Below are 11,474 nucleotides of genomic sequence, written 5' to 3'. Positions count from 1 at the left end.
GTATGCATATCAGAGCTGGGCATGTTACCGCTGGACTGGTAGAGCATTACCGAAAAATCTGTATATATGTATACATATATGCATTGTATATACATACATACATGGACTATCTTGTGTGTGTGTGTGTATTTATATATATATATATATATATATATATATATATATTATATGTATATATATATATATATATTATATATATATATATTAATACCGGGTATATATATATATACATACACACATACCAAAAGATCCTTTCCCCCACAAGAGGGTGGTCTACCGTAGTCAAAGCATACACCCACCCTTCACCCATCCCACAACCATACATTGTCACTTCTACTTTATCTTAGCTCCTTCTGGATGAAGGGTAATCCTTTATCTCCACCCACTACTCAGGTCAGAAGCAATGCAGAGAGACATAATAATAGTAATAGTAATAATAATACCAAAATAAACAATAAAACAAAAACATTATAAGAATACATATATAACTTTTTATGTTTATCCTTTGTGTATTTCATTACATATTTACACACTGCTCTAGTAAAAATACTTATGAGCAGTGGCAGATCCTGGGAGAAAGGCTGAACCATCACCCCCAGATTTGTTCTTTCATTACCTCATTCCAGAGGTCGAGAAACCTGCCTCGTGTACACTGGTAAATGTCAGTAAGCAGTAATACAGTAGCATAATTTTTTTTCCCATCATTTAATAAAACACTTCAGTGAAAATAATTGGAAGGATATTTAATACATTATTGAGGGAAAATCTTTTAAAATGTATTACTTTTGCCAAATATTTTTAAAGGAGCTAAATTAAGTGAGAACATATACTACAATTTATATTCAAAATCATTGTCACCTACAAAATTCAAGTTAGCCCTCCTTAAGTGTCATCTATATTTACAAAATTCAGGCTACTCACCCCAAAGCATCATCTAAATTCATAAAATTCAGGTTAGCCACCCCCCAAATTTTTATTCTGGATCCACCACTGCTTATGAGGAAAAGCAAGTAATGCCCTCCCCCTTTAAGACAGATACATTTGACCCAAACTTCAAGTACTGCTATAAGTACAAAGTCTGTAAAAGAAAATTCTTAAATAAGTGGTCTGAGAATAAGTACCCATCATTTCCCAGAGTTAAATCAATTTCTAATTTCTCCCATTACTGGGTGGGTCCAGAGAGATAAACATTTCCATAAGAGAATCTCTCATACCATGTGTATTTGAAAAAACACTGAGCAATCTCCAGTTTCTGAGGGTTGTAGATGTAGCACCGTCGTTCATTTGCTCCTGTGCCCTGCACATATGTGTACCCTGGTGGCATGGACATGGTGTGGATCTCCATATCTTTCTGTGACTTTGTACTTTCAATAAACTGGAAACCCAGAGTCTCAAGCTTAAGACGCTGGGCCTTTTTGAAGGAGACTAAATTCATTTGCACCATTCTCTCAGGATACCATTCCTCTAGACTGTTGATGGCATTCACCAAGTCTGCCAGCTCTTTATACTGAGCCTCATCCATATTTCCAGTAGGCATGGTTGTCTCTTATCCACTGTTCATGCGTTGATTCTGAGATAGAAATGAAACTATTAGTGATTTCTGAACAATGCCACAGTACATATTTCACTGAATCATAATTTTAGGGAGCTAAGTTAAAACATACTACTTGACAATCTACTGCCAATAAACTTTAAGATACCAACATTATGATTCAAAGATCTCTACTAAATCCATACCAATTAGGTCAATCCACTTGGTGCTATGATTCCGTCATTCACCAAACATGAAATCGTGTGTCCATATAAGCATATTTTACAGGATGTATACCTACTTAACAAACTGTCCAACTCACAGTCCCAATACCCCAGGAGAATTATATAAATTTTATTGAATGAAGAATAAAATTTATTTGATAATGGTGTAACATAAAAGTGTGTTATTTCGGCTATGATGCCAAGGGAGTGAATAAAGCTCTGCTTGGCTTCTTGGCTTTATTATGGTGAAGGTGGTAGAATCCATCTTCTCGATTGCCCCAAGGGGCCAACCACAGAGTTGACATGGAGCCGAAATGCATTACAAGTCAGATCCTGAGAAGTCACTGTACTAATATATATATATACTGTATATATATATACATATATATATATACATCATATATATAAATATATATATGTATATATATATATATATATATATATATATATATATATATATATATATATGTAAAAGCAATCACATCACCGTGATACAAAAATGCAAAATAACCACAGGAGAAAGGAAATTTGTAGACAGTAAGTACTTTTGTATATTACATCTTCAGATACAAAGTAGGGTTTAAATATAAGTATCAGGTGACAACCATAGGGGGGGAAGGGGGGAGACAATACAATGTGAGGAGGGGGGATGACCTTACCCCTATCGACCTGACCAACACATAAGGGTCAATCTGGCGGAAAGATCGCGGTGACCATTTGGGTTATCAATTTATCACATTTAAAATGACCATAGCTTAAGTTTATATTTTTGTCAAACGTGCCTGATATTAAGCAAGATTCTATTATATTTCTTTCTTGCAAGTTTTTTCCTTTAGCTAAAATTGTTGCCTTAGACCAATCAATATGATGGCCGTATAATGATTTATGTTGGAATAATGCATTGTTTTCCCGGGCAGATCTCACACTATATTTATGTTGGGAAATTCTTGTTTCCAAGTTTTTCCCAGTTTGTCCAACATAAAATTTATTACAATCTTGGCAAGGAATTTTGTAGACCACACCGTTGTTGTTAGGAGGGCTGTTCTTAATTAAAGTTTTCTTAATGGTGTGGTCATATTTAAAGGCTACTTTGATATCCAATTTTTTGAGTAGGTTAACAATACTAAGAAAATTTTCATGAAAAGGAAGGACAAGTGTATTTAGTTGTTTATGGTTTCCTAGTTCTTGATTGCAAGCTCTGTGAAAGAGTTTCTTGGCGGTCTTGTGACATTGATTAAGAATATGAAAATGTTTGTGAGAAGAATGATGGATGTGTTGGCTTTGAGTGAAACTAAGTTGAGAGGGAAGGGTGAGTGTAAGTTTGGGAGTGTAAGTGGGAGGTTATCAGGGGTGAAGAGAGGGCGAGGGAGGTAAGGGGTGGCTATACTAGTAAGTGAAGAGATAGGTAAAAGGGTAGTGGAGTGAGAGGTTTCTTCAAGGATAATGTGGATGAAGGTGGAACTGGGAAAGGAGATGTGGGTTTTTGTAAGTGTATATGGACCTGGCAGTGAGAAGAGTGTAGAAGAAAGGGAGGCTTTTTGGATAGATTTAAATGAGTGCATAGAGGATTTAGGGAGAAATGTCAATGTAATAGTACTGGGAGACATTAATGCTAGGGTAGGAAATGGTCTAATTGATGGAGTGGTTGGGAAATGTGGAGTTCCAGGAAAGAATCGTAGTGGAGAGTTGATGGTGGAAATGTGTCTAGAAAGAGAGTTGATGATAGCAAATTTAGTGTTTCGAAAGAAAGTCAAGCATAAGTACACATGAGAGAGGGTGGATGGAAAGGTGGTAGATAGAGCGTTAATGGATTATGTAGTGGTAAACAGGATTATGATAGGAAGAGTTAAGGATGTACATGTGCTAGGGGGAGAAGGTGGGGGAATATCAGATAATTTTTTGGTGGAAGGTAAGTTGAGAGTGGAGGATAGATGGAGAAAGAGGAAAGGGACAAAAGGTAGGGAGGTGCTTAGAGTGAACTCTTTAAATGAAAAGGAAAAGAAGGAGTGCAAGAAGAAGCTGAAGGAGGAGTGGGAGGGAGTGAAGGATAGAGTAGAGCTAGATGTGGAGGAGGAATGGGGATGGTTCAAGGACGTGTGTGGAGCAAGGAGAGGAGGAAATAGAAGGAAGGGTAGTGAATGGTGGGATGAGGAAACAAAGAAGGCTGTAGAAGAGAAGAAGCGAGCTTTCGCAGATTGGTTACAAAATAGGATGAGGGAGTCATATGAGAGGTACAAAGAAAAGAAAAGAGGAGTAAAGCAAAAGGTAAAGGAGGCAAAGAGGAGAGCAGATGTGAAATGGGGTAAGAGTATGACAGAAAATTTTGAAAGTAATAAAAAGATGTTTTGGAAAGAAATTAAGAGAGGAAGAGGAGGCGAATCAAGTAGGGAAGAAAAGGTAAAAGGTGCAGATGGAGAGATGATAATGGAAGAGAAGGCAGTACGAGGAAGATGGGCAGAATATTTTAGGGAGTTGCTAAATGTGAAGGAGGATAGGGAGGGAAGATAGTTGCAGTGGGAAATGCTAAGAAAATGACTGTGATGAGTGAGGAAAATGGAGGAGAGATAAGGAAGGATGAAGTGAAGGCAGTTGTTAAGATGATGAAAGCAGATAAGGCACCTGGTCTGGATGGATGCCATGCAGAATGTCTAAAAAAAGAAGGTACAGTGATGGTGGACTGGCTGGTGAGGTTATTTAATGTTTGCTGGAGAGAGGGTAGAGTGCTGGAGGACTGGAGGAGTGCCTGTATAGTTCCACTTTACAAGGGAAAGGGGGACAAGTGTGAATGTAGTAGTTTCAGAGGGATTAGCTTGTTAAGTGTAGTTGGGAAGGCTTATGGGAGGATCTTGATTGAGAGAATTAGGAGAGGAAACTGAGGGAGTAATTGGTGAGGAACAGTGTGGGTTTAGGACAGGTAGAGGTTGTGTAGATCAGATCTTCGTGGTAAGACAGATATGTGAGAAAACTATAGGAAAGGGGAAGGATGTTTTTTGGGCTTTTATGGATCTGGAAAAAGGTAGACAGAAAGGCAGTGTACGGGATAGGAGGAGAGCTTCTAGGAGCTGTCAAGAGTTTTTATGAGAGTAGTAAAGCTTGTGTCAGGATCAGAAATGGAGAGAGTGAGTGGTTCGAGGTAAAGGTGGGACTTCGTCAAGGATGCGTTATGGTGCCCTGGCTGTTCAACTTATACATGGATGGGGTAGTGTGAGAGGTAAATGCAAGGGTGGTGGGTCAAGGATTGGAGATGGTTAAAGAAAATGGAGAAAAGTGGGAGGTGAGCCAGCTGTTGTTTGCAGATGACACTGCGTTTGTGGCAGGATCGGAGGAGGGATTGAGGAAGTTGGTGACAGAGTTTGGGAGAGTGTGTGATAGAAGAAAGCTGAAGATAAATGTGGGTAAAAGTAAGGTGATGAGATGTACAAGGGGTGAAAGTGGCAGTAGACTGGAAGTGAGCATTAAGGGAGAGCGACTGGAGGAACTGGATAGTTTTAGATAATTGGGTGCAAATGTGGCAGGAAAAGGTGGAGTGAAGGTGGAGGTAGAATGTAGATTGAGAGAAGCGAGTAAATGCCTTGGTGGTTTAAAGAGTGTAATGAGGAATAGACATTTAGGAATGGATGGTATGAGGAGACTGTATGAAGGAGTGATTGTGCCAACAGCACTGTATGGGGCAGAAACATGGAACATAAGAGAGGAAGAGAGAAGGAGTTTGAGTGTGTTTTAGATGAGGTGTCTGAGAAGTATGATGGGGGGTACTAGGCTAGATAGAGTGAGAAATGAGGAGGTGAGGAGGAGAACAGGGGTGGAAAGGGAGTTGGGAGATAGGGTTGATGAAAGAGTATTGAGATGGTTTGGACACATGGAAAGAATGAGTGAAGAAAGACTAGTAAAAGAGGTATGGAAGGCAGATGTGGAGGGAGTTGAACATGAGGGGACGTCCTAGGATGAGGTGGATGGATGGGGTGAAGGGGGCTTTGGGGAAGAGGGGAATGTCTGTTGAGGAAGGACGGGAGAGGACAGAAGACGGGTGAATGGAGAATGGTTGTATATGGATGATGTTGTGATGCATGAGGTGGAATTGGGGAGGGGGGGATGGGGATTTCTCCCCGTCTTCTCCTGTTATGCATGGGGAGACGGAGGGGGGGGGTCGCCGATTTAAAGAAGCGGCCTTGTTGTGGATGTGCTGTGTCTTGCGACACTGCTTCTTACCCAGGGCAGTGGACAAGGTGCAGGGATGACCCGTCATCCTGGAGGTACTAAGATAAGAGGGAAGAGGAAGGGTGGAAGGGTGTGGAGTGTATTCAGGGATGGAATATGTGGGAATGATTTTACGCCTTTTCCTTTTTGGCTACCTACCTTGTAAGGGGGGAAAACCCTTGGTATATGTATGTATGAGGTTTCTTAGAGTCCAGTTGTACATGGGTTTTGACAGGGGCCCTACTGAGGAGAATTTCTTAGGGTCAGGAGGTGTGTTGCAGGAGGGCTACAGCAGGGACCAGGGTTGCCAGATTCTGAACACAATATTATCATACAACTTTTTTAATAAACATCGAATATTATCATACAAATTGTACGAAATACAGAAAGTATTGTACAAACTGTACGATAATGAGGAACACTATCGTACATCATAAAGAGGGTTAAATAATTGTACATTGGAACCCCATCATTTGTCCGCCTCTCTATTCGTACAACTCGTTATTCGTCCAACTTGTTCAAGGTAAAATTCAACTCGTCATTCGTACTTGCCCTGCAATTCGGACAGCGTCACCTTGTTACTGGTCGCACCATAGTTTGGGCCTCTGCAGACACTGGATGCCTTGTGCAAGTCTCACGATATATCACGCTATTTATACATTTTCTATGTGTGTTGTAGAAATACGTTTGGCACGAGTAGCCAGAGTACGAAAAGTCCCGAACGGCTGTGTACAACCCAAACTTTCACGCCCTAGTCACTTCCATAAGATGACGCCTACGTGGGCGTCATGAGGATTGCAAGTGTGTACGCGAGGATGCCCATATGGGCTTCTTGATTATATTTATTGTAGTCGTGCCTGCGTGACCCTTATACTCTCTAAACCAAACTGGCTTCATCATATTTTCTATGGTTATCAAAATTCACGGGTGAAAGCTAATGCTGCCAGACGTGCGATGTGACCCGTAGTGAAGGGGCATGGCAACAAGGTGACACTACTACAGGGGAATGATATGATAATTCTGCACATGAATTTTTTTTTTAAATTTCTGCTATGACCGCTTCCCCTCTTCCCTCTATTCATCCGAAACGTAAACGCGTATGATGCCTGACGTATGAAAGTCAGGTGCGTTCTGATTGGCTGTAATGCAATTGAGTTAATATTGTGGTCCAGAAGTTTCGTAGGAAAAAAAAAATTCGCGTCCGGTGTGAGGTTGCGCCGGATGGAGGAAAGTGCTCAAAAGGAAGACTGTCCTCCCTAAAGGAGGACGTCTGGACACCCTACCCATATATCTGTAATACCTCCCACAGTGCCTTCCTGTCTACCCTGTCATAAGCCTTTTCCAAATCCATAAAAGCCCAAAACACATCCTTACCTTTTCCTAAAGCTTTCTCACATATCGGTCTTACCACAACAATCTGATCCACGCAACCACTACCTGTCCTAAATCCAAACTGTTCTTTTGTACAATTATGGAATATTTCTTGTTGGATGCTGGTCACTTTGAAGGGGCAACTCATTGTTCTTGAAGATGTGATTTGGGACGAAAATCTCAGTAGCATCGTTCACATTACAAAAGTAATTGTATGAATGAATAAATAACCAAATGAATAAATAAAGAAACAACAGTTCGAAAATGTCACTTTTCTGTAGTTCCATGATCTTATCTAAATTGCGTTTTTTGACATTAATGTTACGAACTTTTCTAACAGTAGTTAGTCGCCCGGCGACTAACTACTGTTACAGTTGCTGTAACAACACAATGAATGGTATTCGAGCACCTATGGAAAAATGGCAAATTATGAATTTATGGGCTATAAATATGGACAAACATTTCATATTAACAGCCTCAACGTCCAACCAACACTTACCGTATCGATAAGCACCTTGATCCCGTTACTGTACGGTCAGCGTCTCTTGCACTTATGGCGCAGCTGCGCTCCCGATAAGCCAACACACAACCTCGAAGCAACGTACGAAAACGTACACCACTGACTATCGTCGCGTCTGTCTGTGCGTTTCCGGGACCAGATAGATGCGTCCGCAGGAATTATTGTAAGGGGTCTGGTAAATAGTGGTGGGCAGTAGTGCTGGGTAAATATCGCTAATTTCAGAACCGGAATGATCGGAAACCAATGTCGTTACCGGATTGCCGGTGTATATATATATATATACATATATACACATATATACATATACATATATATATATATATACATATGTATATACATGTATATATATATATGTATTTACCTAGTTGTATTTACCTAGTTGTATTTACCTAGTTGTATTTTACGGGAAGGGGAGCTATGCTCGTAGGGTCCCGTCTTCATATCTCATTTTATCTAAACTATTTTTAAATTCATGTATTGTTTTTGCACACACCACTTTCTCATCTAACTTGTTCCAACTGTCTATTACTCTGTGAGGAAAGCTGTTCTTTTTCAAATCTCTTCTATAGCTGTCTTTTTTTATTTTCTTTCCGTGTCCTCTAGTATTTCTTTCATCCCATTTTATCAGATTCTCTCTGTCAGTAATTTCTATGCCTTTCATGATTCTGTAAATAGCTATCAAATCTCCTCTCTCTCTTCTTTGCTCTAGTGTCTGTAGTTCAAGTTTTTCTAGTCTCTCTTCATATGATAGTTTTGAGAGTGTTGGTGCCAATTTTGTAATTGCTCTTTGTATTCTTTCAAGTTTTTTTTTATACATTTTTTTGTACTTGGTGACCATATCGTTGCTGCATATTCCAAACTTGGTCTTATCAGGGTGATTAGGATTTTCTTCACCATTTCTTCATCCAGGTATGTAAATGCAACTTTGATTGTTCTTATTAGATTATAAGTTTCTCCAAAAATCTTATTTATATGTTTCTCAGGTGACATATTATTCATAACAATGACTCCCAGGTCCTTCTCATTTTCTACTTTTTTTATTCCTTCTTCTCCCAATTTATATGCTCCTGTTATTCTGTTTTTGCTTTTTCCAAATTCCATTATACTACACTTTTTTGTATTGAACTCCATCTCCCACTTCCTACTCCATTCTTGTACTTTATTTAGATCTCTCTGTAGTGATTCACAATCTTCTTCAGTTTTCACTCTTTTCAGTAGTTTTGCATCATCTGCAAAGAAGCTCATATAGCTTTCAATTCCATCATCCATATCATTAATATATATAGCAAACATTATTGGGGCCAGAACTGTTCCCTGCGGAACACCGCTTATTACTTCATCCCATTTTGAGTGCTGGTTTCTTATCACTATCATTTTTCTTTCTTGCAAAAAGTCCTCCATCCAATTTAGTAGTTTGCCCTGTATTCCTCCTTCAGTTTCTAATTTCTTAAGCAACTTCTTATGTGGTACTTTGTCAAAAGCTTTCTTTAGGTCTAGAAATGCACAGTCCGCCCATCCATCTCTTTCTTGTATTATATCTATTAGCCTTGAATAGAAACATATTAAATTGGTGACGCATGATCGTCCTTGTCTGAATCCAAATTGCCTTGGATTTAACACTTTTTTTTTCTAAATATTTTACCCATCTACTTTTGATAATTCTTTCACAAACTTTTGCTATTGTACTTGTTAGAGAGACTGGTCTATAGTTGGTAGGTTCTTCTTTATTTCCTCCTTTATATATAGGTACTATATTTGCTTTTTTCCAATCTTCTGGAACTTTTCCTTCTTTCAAGGAACTATTTAGTATGCTATGTATTTTGTCTGCCAGTTCATTCCTGCATTCTTTCAGGATCCAGTTTGCTATTTCATCTGGTCCATGCTATTTTCTGACATCAAGATTACTCAAGTGTGTTAATATTTCATTCTTTGTTACTTCTATTTCTTCCATAGGGGGGACTTTCTCTTTCCATTCGTTCTCTTCAGGTTGTATGTTCTCCCTTGTAAACATTGATTTAAAATGTTTGTTCATAATTTCCGCCATTTCCATTTGCTCAGTGTATTCAACTCACTCCTGTCTTAATTTCTCCAAGTCTTGTTTGTTTTTCAGTTTATTGTTTACAAATCTGTAGAATAGTTTTGGTTGATCTTTACACTTTTCTATGATATCTTTTTCATATTTTCTCTTTTCCTCTCTGCACATTTGTACATATTCATTTCTATAACAGGTATATATTTTCCATTTTTCAGGTCTTCTGTCTTTTTTCCATCTGGTCCAGGCTTTGTCTCTTTTGTCTTTTAACTCCCTACAGCTTTTGTTGTACCAGCTTTTTACATATTCTTTTTCTTGTTTTTGTCTTGGGACATACTTTTCCACTCCTTTTTTGTACATTTTTGTCAAAATATTCCATTTATCTTCTACTGTTGTTTCTTCTTTGTATATTTCTTCCCAGTTTTCCTTTTGAAAGAATTCTCTTATTTTATCAAAGTTTGTTTTTTCATACATCATTCTTCCTTTTCTATATTGTTCATTTCTTTTCATATATTTTTCTTCATTAAGTTCCAGTTCAATCAATATGTGGTCACTTTTACTTATTGGTGTTTTATATTCAATTTTGTCCACTATTCTAGGTTCGGATGTAATTACTAGGTCTAGTCTCGATGGCTCTTCTTCATTTCTATACCTAGTGTTCTCCTGTATCCATTGTGTCATTGTATGGTCAGTAACCATCTCAAGTAGAGCGTTTCCCCATGAGCCGTCTCCACCCTTTACTGTCATTTCTTCCCAGCAGATTTCTTTGCAATTAAAGTCGCCCATCATAACTATTTTTCCTCCCTCTTCCATTATCTTGTTTAATGTTATCTTTGTGTCCTCTAACATACTTTTATGTTCACTCTCTTCCCATGAGGCTGTTTTTGGGGGCACATAATTTATCACAAACTTTCTGTTCTTCTTATCTCTGTCTTCTACTTCCATCATTATCATCTCTACTGTATTCTTTCCATATGTGACACACTTCACGTTTATATCATTCTTAGTCAGGAACATAACTCCACCCCCTTCCTTTTTCACTCTGTTTCTAATCCAATAATTATATGCATCATGTCCTACACTGTTGGGTGGTAGTGGGCCTTTTAATTTTGTTTCTACAATTCCCATTATGTCCGGTTCTTTTTCTTTCAAATAATCATTCAGCTCATTCAATCCTGTTATTAATCCATCTATATTTGTGTAAGACACTCTTAGTTTTCTGTCACTTCCATTGTGTTCTCTGTTTCCCTTTTGTTTTTCTCTTGTATGTCGAACTGCCTTAGTTTCATATTCACTACTCTCCAATAGAATCTCTCTTTCTCTGACTCCGTTCTGTTCTCGTTTTTTGTCTTAGCTTCAAGTCTTTTCTGCTTTTCTTCCTCTCTTTCCTCTTTATTCATTTCCCTTTTTATCCATACCTTTTTATATTGTTCACTTGTTGCTAGTTTCCCTCTTTTGGATAAGATATTCTCTGCCGTCGTTTGTGACCTGAATTTAATCTTAATTGGTCTAGTCTTATCTTTACTATACTTTCTGAGCCTGAATTTTTCCTCAATTTCCTTCATAATTTCTGGTTCATCTTCCTGAACTAATTTTAGT

General features: G+C 38.4%; 1 protein-coding gene across 1 annotated transcript; it reads right to left on the bottom strand.

Moving 5' to 3' along the window:
- Nucleotides 1–215: 215 nt before the first annotated feature.
- On the bottom strand, nt 216–7,980 carry LOC143034559 (uncharacterized). The gene is made up of 2 exons (XM_076200789.1): nt 7,823–7,980; nt 216–1,570 (listed from the first exon to the last, which is right to left on the bottom strand). The coding sequence occupies exon 2, from the start codon at nt 1,535–1,537 to the stop codon at nt 1,163–1,165; it is 375 nt and encodes a 124-aa protein (XP_076056904.1). The 5' UTR covers nt 1,538–1,570; nt 7,823–7,980; the 3' UTR covers nt 216–1,162.
- Between the last annotated feature and the right edge of the window lie 3,494 nt (nt 7,981–11,474).

This window comes from Oratosquilla oratoria, chromosome 17 (genome assembly GCF_046742065.1).
Source record: "Oratosquilla oratoria isolate Oo_2021 chromosome 17, ASM4674206v1, whole genome shotgun sequence".
NCBI lineage: Eukaryota > Metazoa > Arthropoda > Malacostraca > Stomatopoda > Squillidae > Oratosquilla > Oratosquilla oratoria.
The sequence above is the reverse complement of the archived record's forward strand: the minus strand, read 5'-3'. Positions and strand labels throughout refer to the sequence as shown.

Excerpts from the sequence above, each read along its gene's own strand:
- LOC143034559 (XM_076200789.1), bottom strand. The coding sequence starts at position 1,537 with ATGCCTACTGGAAATATGGATGAGGCTCAGTATAAAGAGCTGGCAGAC.